At 42.1% G+C, this 16,043-nt stretch overlaps 1 protein-coding gene across 1 annotated transcript in view; it reads right to left on the bottom strand.

Annotated features, from left to right (window-relative positions):
• The window catches only part of SEMA5B (semaphorin 5B), a 506,709-nt gene that overhangs the window by 237,369 nt on the left and 253,297 nt on the right, over window positions 1-16,043 (bottom strand). Inside the window, exon 3 of the mRNA XM_048484504.1 lies at window positions 7,805-8,007. Within this exon, the coding sequence (XP_048340461.1) occupies window positions 7,805-7,955 (151 nt within the window). The 5' untranslated portion in view covers window positions 7,956-8,007. The remainder of the gene's footprint in view (window positions 1-7,804; window positions 8,008-16,043) is intronic.

The raw sequence follows: 16,043 nt of genomic DNA, 5'->3' as shown, positions 1-16,043 counted from the left end.
AAAAACAATGCAGAACCCCATGGAAGAAACATTTTATTTACTGCCTCAAATCACTTTACACGAATTGTGCAGAAAAGCCCGATCTTTCCTGCTTCTCCCTTCCCACAGCAGCCCAAAACACTCAAATGCTGCTACTGGAGGCAGGGGACAGCTAGGTATATCTCAGGCCTTGAGGAGAATCAGAGGTCTCCCACAGAGTGGTGAAAATCATCACTTGCACTGCTGGCTTGAAGTTTACCGTGGTCAGTTATTCACTGCAGGGATCCACCTTTTGCCATTTAGGAGTTCACCACACCAGCAAAAAGAGCAAAACTATTATTTGCAGTCAGGTGTTTAAATAAGAAATGACTGCACCCAAACAATCTACCAGGCTGCATAGGTTCCATTGGGGTTGGATTTCAAGCAGCAACTATCTTGGCCATCTCACACATCAGCGAAGTTTCCACCACAGGTTTCCAACACAGTGCTGAAAAGAGAACCTATACCGACCTCCCCTTCCCATGGCTAATAATTTGCTCTGGAATTAGAGCATGAAACCAAAGCAAGCGAAAGATATCCACCTGGCTTGCAACAGCACATAAGCTGTGATCGTCCAGTACATAATATAAATGGTTCTTTGAACAACAGCTTTAGGCTGTACAAACAGCTTCTATGTTTATTCGTGTACTGCAAACATCTTACGCTGCTTAAGCTGGAGGCAATTTATAAACTTTTTTTAAAACACAAAAAGCTATGCAATCTGGAAAAAAATAACCACAAAACATAACACAGTGTTTCCCCCTCCCTCCTCTCCCTTGCATGCCACCCCTCCCTCCCTCCTCTTCCCTTGCATGGCACCCCTCCCCCTCCCTCCCCTTCACTTGCATGCCACCTCTCCCTCTCCCTCTCCCTCCCCTCCCTCTCCCTCCACTAGGGTGGGTGGGCCATGTCCAGATGCCGGGTCTCCTTCCCCTCCCTCCCCTCCTTGCATGGCACCCCTCCCCCTCCCTCCCCTTCACTTGCATGCCACCCCTCCCTCTCCCTCCCTTCCCTCTCCCTCCACAAGGGTGGGTGGGCCATGTCCAGATGCCGGGTCTCCTTCCCCTCCCTCCCCTCCTTGCATGCCACCCCTCCCCCTCCCTCCCTCCCTCCCTCCCCTTCACTTGCACTTGCTGATAAAAATAATATGTATTTTTTTTGGGGGGGGGGGATTACTACCGATCTAGGTAACTGTCTTTAACCTGGTCCATTAAATGCAACCATTGCCAGAGAATTCAGGAGAATTGAGAAGAGAAGCTGCTTAGCTTTGCCTCTAGCTTCTTATCATATTAACTTCTTAAACAGCCAATCAGGTTCTAACACAGCTTTGAATCCCACAGGGTTCACCTTGCAACTCTACCCAAATAAAGCACATGATCTGACTTATCAAGTAATTGGGAAAAAAATCAAGGTTTATTTCCTGGTTCTACAGGAGGAAGATTACAGCCATCTTTTTATTATGCAGGCTTACGGGTCTTGCTAATTTATTTTAATCCATTTAAGCACAGGTAACAGAATTTTTAAAAATGGAGAAAGAGGAAGCTGCTGACATTTCTGAAAATACGGCAGCAACAGTTCGCTTCCCCGTAGGTATAACAAAGAAGCATCCAGAAAGGTCAGCAAGGTCTGCAAGCCTTCAACGTCTCCTTCTCCAAAGGTCATAGGTATCTCCACTCATTTGTCCTTCCTAGAGAAGTGAATTGCAGACACACTCCCACATCCCATAGGGAAAGCAAAATCAACACTATTTCAGAAACAGTTATAACTAGAAAGTGGGGCTGCTACAGCAATAGCATACTGAGTGCACAAGACACCACAAAAGCACAAACATCACAACGGGCCAATGAAAGCGTAACTGCATTTGAACAAGTTCAAAACACACATACACACACACACACCCCACACAAAAAACCTCGTCCAAAATCTGATCGTCTTTACCACTGGTAGGTGACATCCAATAATGAGGTTGTTATGCTCTTATTCCAGTGATCCATCTTCCCTGCTTTGAAAGTACAGCACTGAGCACATGACATTAGGATTGCAGCTGGAAAGGAGCCTTAACCCTAGGTAAGTCAAAATGTGTAAATATTCAATTTCTCCCTAGGATTTCCGCAAGGAAGGAGGAGTATGTGCTTGTGAACATTTCAACTTAAGTATGGTTAAGTGGGCCATCTGAACACAGCCTGGAGGACATCCAGAAAGTTTTGGCTCTCTTCATTTGAATAAGAATCAAGAACTAGATGGAGTAGTCATATATCATCATCATCATCATCATCATGTATTCTAATATCCTAGTAGTGAACTCAGCCAAATCAAAGAATATTTCACCAGGGAGGCTGGATCTGTGAATAGACAAAAAAGATCTTTCTACAAACCTGAAAAATCTCACAGGTTTGCAAAAAAATCTGAAACCTTAAAAACAAAACAAACAAAACAAACAAGCTAACAAAAAACCTCGAGGGGTTTTTAGTGACCCTCAAATGATAAAAGGAGCACCTGTAGCTTTAAGAAATAAATGCACTCAGTAGCTGTTGCTAGGCAACCACAATAGGCCCGATGGCTTACACAGGGGAAAATGAGATGGCTCTCATAAGTTCTTTGCAGGTTCCTCTATGTGCAATTGACCCAGCAACCAACACCATGCAACTGACAGTAGTTTTCTTGGTTAGAGGCTGCCAGAGGTAAATAAGGAGGAAAAAGTGAAGACAAGGAGCAGAGAAAGATAAATTGGCTAGTGAGTGGTAAGGAGAGAAAGAGGCAGGAAAGGAAAGAGGGTATGGAGGTTTTCAGGAATAGGAAAGTAGAAATGGTGAGTGAGGGAGAAATTAGATCCTGGTGGGTTTCCACTTGTTCAACCTATTCTAAAGCCATTATACTGGCTACAAATATGTTTCTGGTTATCACTTAGGTACTCGTTATCACTTAGAAAATCCTTCATGGTACAGGACCTGCATACAGGGCTGTTTCTCCAAATACGATTTTCTAAGGCAGTAATGGGCCACTCTGCAAATGGGTAAGCTGCTCATACTGAATATTTTGTTGTGATTCTCACCTAGTGGAATTTATCATTATTATCATTATCATTATTTAATTTTGTTTATAGTCACAGCTGCCAGTTCTTTAACTAACTGTTGGTCTTTCATTACAATTCAAGCCCCATTCAGAGGCTTAGGACATTGTAATGTATTGGCGTAGTATTCGTTCAGATCCCAGCAGGGTTGCCTTCTGAATCTGACAGATGTTGATTTTGTTGATTTGAAGATGTTTCAAATGCCACCCTAGTGTTTCCAGAATGGCACCCAGTGCCAATTACCACTGGGACAACCTCAGTTGGTTTGTGCCATATTCACTGAAGTTCCATTTTCAAATTGTGGTATTTAGTGACCTTCTCATGTTCTCTTTCAATGACCCTGTGGTCACCAGGTATTGCTATTTCGATTATGGTCACTTTCTTGTCCTCAATCATGATGTCTGGTGTATTATGCACCAACGCTTTGTCTTTTTGGATTCAAAAGACCCACACGATCTTGACCCTCTCATTTTCCGTGACTTTCTCTGGACAATGTCCCCACCATTTTTAGCTGTCAGAAGAAGAAGAAGAGGAAGAGGAGTAGTAGTTTGGATTTATATCCCCCCTTTTTCTCCTGTAGGAGACTCAAAGGGGCTTACAATCTCTTTGTCCTTCCCCCGCCCCCCCTCACAACAAACACCCTGTGAGGTGGATGGGGCTGACTAGCCCAAGGTCACCCAGCTGGCATGTGTGGGAGTGCACAAGAGTGCACAGGTTAATCAGAATTCCCCAGATAAGCCTCCACAGCTCAAGCGGCAGAGCGGGGAATCAAACCTGGTTCTTCCAGATTAGAATGCACCTCCTCTTAACCACTACACCACTGCTGCTTACAATTAATGTTGTAATTCTTGCATAAATTCCAGTGGATCATCTTGACCACTGAGTTTTGTCTTTATTTGTACTCAGTCTGGGCTATATTTTATAAGTCTCTAATTGGTAATGGTAGCCTCTGACTTCAGAGATAGAGATCTTTTTGCAGCAGCTGAGGACATGATGTACAGTTTTGTTGGCTTTCTTGCACAATCTGCACTTTGCATCATCTGAGAATTTTCAATTCTGGCCTTGATTCCATCATCATCATCACCAGCATCATCATGATTTCCATTTATTTCCAGTTCTTGACAATAATCTCAGGGTGGGTTACAATAAAAAGGTCTGAATGAGGTCATGAAGGACAAAAAATGGAGCTGTTTCAGAGGGAACTTTGATAAAGTGAATAAACCTGTAGTTACTATAGTCAATGTCTATGACGTTTAAGGTAATTTTCACGTCATTTATTCTTCTTTTAAATTGTTCTCTAATTTTGTAATTCTGCCTTAATTCGGCTTTATTACTGCTTTAACTTCATTGCATCATACCCCAACCTCATAATGCTGTTTTATTGGCTGTATACGTGCAGTCTCTAATTTTGTTGGTTCAGTGTACTGCACCATTCTTACTGCATTTTTACCTGTAATCCAGCAAGAAAGTTGAACTGGAAATGATGTAAATCAATCAATCAATCAACAATGTGTGTTTATATTTTGTTACTCATGCCAATCACAGTATTATTTCCAAAAAATAGCACAACTATATTCTATTACAGAATTAAACAAATTTATCAACAATAGTCATATCAGTAGTATTTAACCAAGAGCTGGTTCACACACACTTTCTTCATATGTAATGTAGGGAAGTAGAATTACTGTGAAGAACTGTGCCAGAATCCTGGACATCTTACTAGGACAAGAGCTCCACCTAGAATGTCTGGGTTTTGAACCCCTGGAAATTTTACATTAGAATGATATGTAATCCCCTTCGGGGGTTGAGCGGTCTATGAAGTGTAATAATAAATAAATAAAAATGTTGTCATAAATGGCAAATCAATTGTTTGTTCATACACAAAATTTGTCAATTATGTTATGTTACTGTTTGTGGATCAGATTTATAGGAACATTATGTAACGTCACTTATATTAATTATTCATGTACCACAGTATTTGTTAATGTTTAATGTTGTGTGAAAGACAAAAGTAATAAAACTATTTTTTAAAAGAATGCTACGCTCATTTCTACTCCACAGTGGTCCATCCTAACAGTGTTCATCCTTTTTGGCAAAGGACAATGCAGTTTGGGCCAGATCACCTATTTGTTATGGAAGTTCAGAGCCTTACCAGATGCTTGACGGAAGTGGGATAATATTTTTATAAGTCTCTAATTGGTAATGGTAGCCTCTGACTTCAGAGATGGAGCTTTAAACAGCATTGACTATATCAGCTAGTCACTCTTAGCAAGGAGTGCCATTGACCATAAATACCTGGACATTTAAGATTTTCCCTTTTGTTCAGTTTTCCTTCAGCAGAAAATGAATCCACAGTAAACTGGGACTCCTCTCGTTATTATAAGGATTTACGCAAGTGCTCTGAGAAACCTGCTACAGACTAGTAATGTATGTTCAGCTGAGTTAGTTCAACTGTAAGGCTTTTTATTTGAACACCTTTGTGCTGAATTGCGATGTGCCTTCCCTTTTGCCATCACTCTTTTAAATCTAACCACCCTTTCCCCTCAGAGCAAGTGCATAGTTCCTTATAGTAACAAGAAGAGTTTCTTTTATAATGAACCATCCTATAAAGACCTTCTTGGCTTCAATTTAGTTATCTGGGATATTTCTCAGAATCACTTCCCTGTGTGCTAGACTGCATGGGTACTACATAATTGGTTTTAAGGTATTTTTTAGAGTATGTCTTTCACTGCACTAGAAAGTAACCTTCTCAACAGGTCAGTCCAAATGTTGTCGGGAAGTCCTTGTCACAACTCCAGACTTGACTTGACCAATTAAGTACTTTGAAAGTAGAATTCTCATTTATTGACTGCAAGCACAGAAAATTTGTTGACTTATATTATCAGAACTGAGTACATTAAAACAGGTAAAGCATTATATCCCCCAGAACAGGTACATCAGGCCCACAATCCCTCCTTCCCTACCCTGGAAGGTAGGAAGGTACTGTCTCACACTCACACACTACACACATTCCTCATACGGTGAGAAATGGGACGAAAACACTGCAGCTTCCACCATGACATTAGAGGATCATGACAGTGGTGAATAATGGCAAGCTAATAACCAGGGTGTTTTCCATGACACCTTTGCTCTAAGGAAGTTTCCCAGCAAGAAAAGACAACATCCACTCCCCTTCCTATTGTAACATTTACTTTTCAGGCTTGTCAGACACCCATATTCCAGAAAAATATCAAATGTGTGTATATGAACAGAGAATTTGATCATCAGATTTTAGGAAGTATACTGACAATGTGGATTAAACCACCGTATGTTGGATGATTCAAATGATGTGCCCCTGCAAAAGAGATGCCATCCATAGAGATGGAATTGGAATGCGTGGAATAGGCATTAGAGTCGCAGAGCTATGATCCTGTTTCCCACCATATATAAATGATTTCAAATCAACCCAAAATGATCAAGATAAACCTTCAAAGACACCACCTACTCATGAGTAGCACAGCCCATCATAGCTCCTACCTCCAAAATAATTTTACAAGTCTTCAAGTCTTTTTACAACAGGCAGCAGTAGAGTAATGGTTAAGAGCAGGTGTACTCTTATTTGGAGGAACCGGGTTTGATTCCCCGCTCTGCCGCCTAAGCTGTGGAGGCTTATCTGGGGAATTCAGATTAACCTGTACACTCCAACACATGCCAGATGGGTGACCTTGGGCTTGTCACAGTTCTTCTGAGCTCTCTCAGCCCCATCTACCTCACAGGGTGTTTGTTGTGATGGGGGAAGGGAAAGGAGTTTGTAAGCCCCTTTGGGTCTTCTTGCAGGAAAGAAAGGGGGGATATAAATCCAACTCTTCTTCTTCAAATAAGGATCCGGGAACAAAGCAGTGTCATAGCAAAGTCCCTTTACCTCACAGCAAGAGAGAATAAGTCTCCACATCACCGCAGTGCAGAAATCACTTGGTCTGTTTGGCATTAGACTTATGGTCACAACCTGATATAAACTTGCAACGTGCCCCTTCTCTTAATGATCCTATCCCATTCAGTGAATGTAACGAGTCAGGAAAGAAAACAAATTTAAATTTATATATGAAATGACTAATAGACCATATTGCAGTAATGGATTGCAAGCCAAGGCTGAACCCATACTGGACCTACTGAACTTTCTGAGTCCCCATTTCCCTGCTGCCACCAGAAGATGGCTAGTTGGCAGAATCAGAAGTACCCTAACTGGATTCTAAAGGGAAGAAGCTTCTGAAGAATAAAAAACTTCTGCTTAAGTAATTGGAGGACCCCATCCAGTCCACTCTCTGAGGTGAACTAAGATTCTTAGGGTTCTCATAGATGCCCCAGGCACCAGGCTAGGAGCCAAATTCTAATGGTGTCTACATAACCATGGAGTAAACACCACAAACACCATAAAAAACACAGCTTGAAGGAACAGATATCCATCTGAGTACCCTTTTTCTGCCAATAGTTTGTACCATATAAATACGACGGAATAATCACCATTTTGTTTCCTCCCCAAAAAGAAAGTCAATTAAGAATTTTGAGAATTTCAGTTCAGATTTTATGTCCTCAAGGAAGGAATACTCCATGTGCCTCATTAAAAAATTAAGCTGAGAGAAAAATAACACACGATAATACTTAACGTGGCACTCCGAAGAGATTTAAGCTGCTACTTATCAACCAAGGTCACAGGCTTTAAAAGGAAAGGTCTCTCACCTTCAAAAGAAATCACAGGGTGCTCTTTTCTCGAACACTGTTGTTCATCTTCAGAGTAGTCAAAAATATTCTGCGATGCAGAGAGGTGAAAAGTGAGAAGGAAGAGGCTCGGCAATGACAATGGAACAGCTTTCAGTGTTGAACCAACCATGGCTGAATGTGTACTGCAGATTTAGCATCCAAGGTTGTCCCCTGGAGGACACCTGAAACACAATGAAGAAAGTTAGGAAAGAAGACTTTCCAAGTGTCCGGTAGGTATCTAAGAAACTGAACAGATATAATTAACAACCACCTCACATGATCACTAAAAGAATGACATAAGATTCAAAACTTAGTTACTGAAAATACCTAACATGCCACAGTAGGAGTTTCAGAATCACATTTTTTTAAAGTGTCTGAATGGTTCTCGTAGTTAAGATTTAGTCTGCATGTACCCAAGCATATCTCTACTTAGAGGGAGCATTGCTTTTTGGTACCTGGGTGCAAGTCACTGGTTGGCCTTGGAGACAGATCACCTCCATTGTAAAGGTTCACACAGATACCATATTAAAATGAAAGTGAAGAGCAAGACCAAAAAATCCTAGTAATTTTGCCAGCATCTTACATGCAGATAAAATACAGAGCTATTGGCAATGAAATGGGATTTTGGGTTGTTCTGCAGGCAATTTGATCTACTGCCTATAATGCCCTATAATGTTCTATCCCTACTATAATGGATAGACTTGCTGTTGGCATTTGTTGCTGTTGTTATAGGAGATTGGATGGACTCTGTACAGGTGGATTTACACAGCAAGGCCATGCACAGTCAGCAAGAAAGATTAAATAATATTAAGGATTTTCAAGTGAAAGATGCCTCAATCCAGTATGGGAGGCAGAGGCTTGCAGTATTTGGAAAGTTGTTGTTTTTTAACAAAACAAAACGGCACTCTATGAGTACTACAGAAATGTAATTCACGTAACAACAATACATCACATTATGACATTCATATGACTTAGCCGTTGCCACAGCAATAGTTGAATTAATTTGGGGAGGTGGGCACCACACAATGGCTCTAAGTGACAAAATACAGTGGGCTATCGGCATGACATCCCTGGAAAAATTGAAAGTGGTGTCAATTCCCTCTAGGAATCTCTGGAAACTCTACAAGTTTACCAGTGCCCCTCCCCATGTGTCCACTTCCACTGGGTGCCGGGTCATGTCTGGCAACCCTATTCACAGAAAATCTTGGAAAACCTTCTGATTTATTTAGGATACACATTAACTAGTTACACAGAATGCTTCTTAAGTGAGTTCAGGACCAAACTATTAACTTCTGACATACCTAACGTTTCTAAACAGACTAAAAGACTATTAAAATTATTATTATTCCAACACTGTAAGTACCACTGCCAAAAGGCATTTACATTCCTTTTAAGGAGGCAACAAGAAGAAAAGCTTGAAAGCATTCGGAAAGGCATATGTCAACTGTGTTCAAGAGTTTTTAAAACACAGACGTAAAAATGAGCCACAAGTCTTCACACACTTCCATTACAATTAGCATCAACAATTTCACTTTATAAAAACATACAACTACCAGTATACAACTTCAGGTACCCACTCACTGAAACCAAGGAAACCTGTTACTCAAATTAAAATTTTCTCCACATATCTCGATAAATGAAAGGGAAAACTCAGTATGTCTAGTGACTTCAGTGAGCTGCATCTGAGCTAGAACCTATATTCAGGCACCACAAGAACTCAGCCTGACACTAAGGCTTACTAAAATTAAGGGAAATAGACACTTTGATTGTAGTGAATTGTAAACCATGGTAAAGTGTAATACTCTGTAAAAAACTACATGAGGTAATACAAGATGCCATACACCAGCCTCCCAAATTTTTATTCAGTTTCTGACTACATCTAAAGGCCACATGGCACCTTTGCCAAGGCAGTCATAAAAATACTGAAATACTTTCAGTTTGTTTTAGGTTTTGCCTTTTACTTATGGGGGGAAAATACAAAAATAGGAATATTTGGGAATGTTGTCACGGTCTTCCTAATTTATAGAAAAATCAGCTAGTGGCTAAACTTGAGGAATTGTTTCCCTTACTCTGTTCTGACCAAGAGAGGAGAAGTTTATGAAAATAAACATGTAGGATTGGATATTATGATTCCACACAGTTAAACGCAGAGGTGTCCTCTGATAGAATGGAAATTCAACCAGCACAAGAGGCTGTTCCTCCAGAGGAATGCTCTTTGCACAGCAAGTCATTTTATGTATGCACATGGATGGTAGGATACAACTCAAGAATTGCAATTCATGACAATTATGATGGCAGCCATTAATTTAGCTACTACAACTGTTATTGAATAACATATATTTAACACCAACAATGCATTCTGTTTTATGGGTCCTGCTGCCAAGGAGAAAAACAATCCAGAGATGGTAAAATCAGAAGGTCTTTACACTGCTAGCAAAATACACTGCTATTTCAGTTGTGATCAATGGCACCACAATATTTTTTATTTATTTTATACTTTTATTTATATTTCACCCTTCCAAACAGGAAGCAGGGCAGCAACAACATAGAAACCAATTCAAAATAAAATAATCAACAGAACAATATTAAAACAGTAAAAACCAACCATAGATGGCGTGGCTCCTCCCCCTCCCCCATGTACCCATGGGAGGCCAGTGATAGTAAACGGTCAGGCCGGCTGGCTAGATGGGAATGTCGGGTGGAAAAGCTCTATCTTGCAGGCCCTGTGGAACTCATTCAAGTCCCTCGGGGCCCTGATCTCACTAGGGAGCTTATTCCACCAGGTAGGGGGCAGGGCTGAAAAGGCCCTGGCCTTTGTGAAAGCCAGCCGAACCTCCTTCGGGCCAGGGATCTGCAGTAGCAAGGTGGAGTCAGCAGCAGCAGCAAGTGGCAGAAAGATGAGGTGGATGCCATTTTCACCAGCTTCTACGTTGCTTGCTGCTATAGCCATGGCAGGGGCAGGCACATTTTTGCATCCATATGTGAAAGTAGCCTGTGTGCCGTTTAGTGAAGATGTTTGAGGGACTCTGCTACCTCTTCTCATTGTTCCTTGAATCCAAACCATAAATATCATCATAACTATAATTACACTGTTATTGCACTTTGCCAAAATCAACATGGTCTTAAAGGCACAGTTTTGCGTACGACGTCTCAGGCATCAGATCTACCAAGACCTGCTCCCATATCCTACCAAATCTATACTCCAGGGGACATGAAGAATCAGCCTCCTATTCTACCAAATGATGACACTATGAAATCGGCAGAAACAAATGTTTTTGACTGTTTTGCTACCAGAACGACAGTCACAAGAGCCGGCCAACCTCTGCTACATTTGCCAGTGTTCGACCTAGTGCTCAACTATCATTAGTTTTAATGATACCTAAGTTTTAAAATTATTTTTCTTTGCAAGAACAGTGTCAGCTAAAGAATATTACTAAGTACAGTGGGTGGTAGTCAATGCTCTTCAGAGTTGAGGGCAATCAAAAAGCGCTCCCCTAGAGCATCCACTTCAGAAGAACTGGAGACAGTTATATGAACAATAAGACACTACTGTTCTGCAGTGCCACCTGCCAAGCTTCCACAGCCCATGTGCTCATTAATAATACAAGAAAGCTAAATAAGTAATATGTTACTGCCAACCACAATTTTCTCTTCGGGAAACACTCTTTTAATGAGAAAGGATTCACATTCAGGAATAGCTTGTGCTGCCACAATCAAAAAAAGTAGATATGAGAATTTCCAATTGACTGGTGAGACACACTAGTTTCTGCATAAAGTGGTAATTATTTTGGAAAACCAACCAGGCCCAAACCCCATAAATAAACTCTTCCATACTTCACAGAATGAGATAACAGGAGTAGGGGAAAGCATGCATAGCTTTCCTATGATTTACAGTCAGACTTCAGATGGAATCAGGCAACAAATTACAGCACGATGACAGCTTCGACATTTGCTGCGCGGCTTCACTGCATGCCGTAGGTAGACAAATATCTGTAGCCTCCATCTGTAGCAGCATCACAAAGTGGTTATCAGGTTCCAACAGAAAATAATGTACAAATGAATGTCCACATGTACAGGAAATATGGACTTGGTCAACCTGCAACCACTTAGAAGTCCGGGGGGGGGGAGGGGGGAGGGTATTAGCATTCCTTTATGTCATGTTTAGAGGCTATGAATTACCTCCTTACTATGCAGTTGGAGCCACCAGAAAGGAAGCTTTTAAGCAAGATTTTGCAGACTGGGACTTCTAAAACTGCTGTTGACTTAACTGTCTAATTTTTGTTTGTTAGTTTTTGATTTTAGTTTTTGGTTGACAATAATATCAGCATTTCTTGAACTTTGTGTTTTGCTCTTTCTGAGGAACACTTAAATACAAATAGTGATGTCCTGGAATTATTGAAATCCAAGATTTGTATCAGCAATTAATCACCTATATATCTATTTTAGCATTTAGATCGTAAAGCAGTTGAACCATAAAACAGGCATTAATTTCTGGGTAGAATCAGGGCAGAGCTAAGGAAGCACTAGGTACTGACTTAGCTGTTGAAAATACTTGCTCCCAAAGGAGAAAAGGGAGGAAAATATACCTGTTCCACCTGGCCAGCCAAGTAAATTTTGGGCAGTGTCTATAGGCTTCTGTGTTGTTAGTCTGGCCAAGGCATAGAAGGCAGTGTAACAGTGTAAATATGAATGGAACTCACTTCACACTGCAGAACAATTCCTGTGAGTAAGATCTCTTTACACACACTTCCATGAGCAGGATGTTTGCCTGTACAATTAACCTGCTCTGCTAAACCCCTTCCACATATGTTATAATGCTTGGATAGTTCCCAGTAACTGTTAAAATGTACACATCAAAAACTCAGAGTACTTGGCCTTCTGAATGTTGGTCCCACAAAGGCAGGCTTAGGTATTCTCCTTTTAATACAATGGATGTGAATTATATGGGGTAAGCAATGTCCCTTTTTAAACATCAGGCAAACATGTCATCAAGCCACAACTGATCATGTGGCATTTTCATCTCCATCTATTCTGCACTAAGCCTGCATGCTGTTTGATATAAAAGTACAATCTTGCTGGAACAAATATTGGTTTTACCCATGAAGGGTCATTCTCTGTTGAGTGGAAAGGACATCTGGGTTTTTTGCAGTATCCAATCAGGGAGGCAGGAATCTTCCAATATATTTTTTTACTTCCTTGGTTGCTGGAGACCCTAAGCCCTCACTATCACTTTAGACCCAATGCTTTGGCAGGGTTGAGGTCCTGGTCACAGTCCCTCCTCTTGCAACCACGTGCCCACCTGGTAATCTGTCTTTCTCAGGGTTAAAACCAGCCTCTTTGTGCAAGCCCCGCCCTCTCTTGTTTGTGTCTCTCCTCATTGATGGCATGCCTCTCTTTGGCCATATAGACTACTGTGAGCAAGAGGAGGCAGTCCTGCAACTGAAGGAGAAAATAGCCTCTCAGATGAGTTCATTGAAGTGCTGATGCAGCATCCAATTCACTGTTGAGATGGAACGTTGGAGGGAAATTCTGAAGCCCTGATGGGGGTGGAGAGAAGAAAAAACACAATATTTTTAATTTATTTGAACACTAACTGCCCAATCCTGAGGGCTCTGGTGGCCAGGGACGGTGTCGCTATCATGCAGCTGCACCATCTCCAGAGGTCATTTAGGCGGCACGGGGAGGCAGCAAATGCCAGAAACTCCCTGGCCGCTTGAAAGCCCTCCAAAGCCCAAAATGAACTAGTCAGCTTCGCCCCTGGGTTGTGTGCTGCCAAGCTGTGCAGCGCCTGCCTTCCAGTTTGCCTTCCTGACCAGAAAAGTGCCTATTCCCTCATGTTTTTAGGAGCTTTTCCGTTCTCCATGGCAGGCCTACATACGCACAGTATCTGTGTGTCACTGCACAGTGACCATGATGATGAGCTACTGTTTCTACATTAATAAAGTCTGTCTAATTATCCTGGTGGGAAGGACATGATCCTGGGACCGTGGTGGTGAACCTATGGCACTCCAGATGTTTGTGGACTACAATTCCCATCAGCCCCTGCCAGCATGGCAGCATTGGCCATGCTGGCAGGGGCTGATGGGAATTGTAGTCCACAAACATCTGGAGTGCCATAGGTTCACCACCACGGTCCTAGGAGAACAAAATTTCTTGCCTGTAATTCTGCAGACAGATTTTTTCCCCTTTTGATAAAAAAAAAAATCCAAGGGGGAAAGACGGAGGGAAAACTCTATCCAGGCACTTTTTATGGTTGGCTAACTTCATGGTTTTATTAAACCATGAAACATGTTTATGAAACATTAAAGCTAAAAACAGCAGGAGCAGCGGGTAGAATCAAATGAATAGTAGAATATTCAAAAACCTCATTGGATCCAAAAACACAAAGAAATATAAATGTTATACAACCTGACAGCCATGCCATGCTGCAGTGACAGACTGGTCCAGTGAATTGTACATTGTGAAACCTTTTTTTAAAAGCACCTCTGCTGTATTTGCCTCCATCTATCCATCACCCATCCAGACAGTTTGTCCTGTCAAGCCTTCTCAAAACTTTGGATCACAAATTGAGGGCAAAAGCAGAGGGAACATTCTCCCTTCCAGCACTGGTAATGACAGTACATTTACCCACAGCTATGTTTATGCAGTGAATTGTGGACTGTCTTACAACACTGAGCAATACAGTACAATTACATCGAGCCGTGTGCCAGACCTATCAATCATGTTTATAATATCAGATCCTCACCATGGAAAAGCTTCTTCACCTCCCTCCCGCTTCAAATCCGATCTGTTGTCTCCTTAAAAGCTGTGATGTGCAAAGGAGCTGACATGGTGATTTTTAGTATGCAAGTACTTGTTTTTGTTAGAAAAAAAAATTATGCCACATTTCCACCAGATCAGGGTCCTTATCTGAACTATTAAAAACAACATTTAAAATGATAGCACAATTCAACAAAAACACCAACTAACAAGACCCTAAAATCTTCTCTAAGCTGACCAGGAGCACTGATTACAAAGCATCAGTGATTAAAAGTGAGCACCAATCATTGTTGTGATTCAACAGAGCTGCCACTCACAATAGATCCCAAGTCTACACTCTTTGCTAAGAGGAGCAAGAAGGAAAAGCTGCAGCGCTATTTAAAGCTCTAGAAAACTTTCTGCTGCAGTGAACAGATGCCCTCTTCTGAAAGTGCACAGAGGCCAAGTGACAGAAAAAGGAGCATCTGACCCATAGATTACCACATAGCGTCATTTCTTCTATGGTGTTCTTCTAACAATATGCAGGCAGCATGGAAGTCACTGAAGCAGAGGTTATGAAGGGTAACTGAAGACAAACCTACCAAACTGTTTAAATGGAGCAAAAGGCAATCATAGCTTTTTTTGTAATTGTGCCTAGAGTTGGAATTCCAGCTTGGTAAATTCCTGGAGATTGGGGACAGTGCTTGAGGAAGCAATGGCGTATCTAGGGGGAGCAAGAGGGGACAGGCAACCCAGGCGCCATTCGCCTGGGTCACATGGGGGTCATTTTGGCCACTTTCCCTTCCCTCCCCCTCTCCCTCTGCACCCAACCCCCAGCTGAACGCCCCCTGCCCCAAGCTCCCTCGCCCATTCACACACATACTTACCCTCATGTCCCTCACTCCAAAATCTGTCCTCCTCGTGTCCCATCCACCCAGTGTGCAGTGAACATGCTCTCCTACCAGCCAGCCAGATAAGCCAGGCACCTGCCAGGGTCCCCCCACTCCGATTGACCAGGCTCACCTTCCCCAGGTGGGGAGGGCATGGGGAGGGGGCAGAGGCCTATGGGAGGTGCAAGGGAAAGAAGGAGCCGCTTGGTTGAAGGAAAGTAAGCTAATTGTTTTGTTGGGATGTAGTGGGGGAAATTTGACTGGGAGCTGAGCTCAGGGGAGGTGCACCCTGGCAAGCCCTGGATGCCATTTTGTAAAGGTACACAACTGTGAAGAAGGCTGAGTTTGGAAAAGGCAGGCAACTCAGTGATGTTACAGAGCCCAACCTCTGAAGTCAACCATGTTCTCCAACGGAACTGATTTCTATAGTCTGGAGATCAGATGTAATTCCAGGAGAACGCCAAGCCCCACTTGGAGACTGGTGATCCAATTGTGTCCCATTTTATATAATCCTCTCCAACAGGCATTTCCCCAAGCATCTCTTCTATTTACTGGGGGTACAAAGCTGTCTGCCCTGCTCCTCTGGACCT

The sequence above is a fragment of the Sphaerodactylus townsendi genome, linkage group LG02, assembly GCF_021028975.2.
Source record: "Sphaerodactylus townsendi isolate TG3544 linkage group LG02, MPM_Stown_v2.3, whole genome shotgun sequence".
NCBI lineage: Eukaryota > Metazoa > Chordata > Lepidosauria > Squamata > Sphaerodactylidae > Sphaerodactylus > Sphaerodactylus townsendi.
Note: the sequence above shows the minus strand (reverse complement) of the source record. Positions and strands in the feature narration are given on the sequence as shown.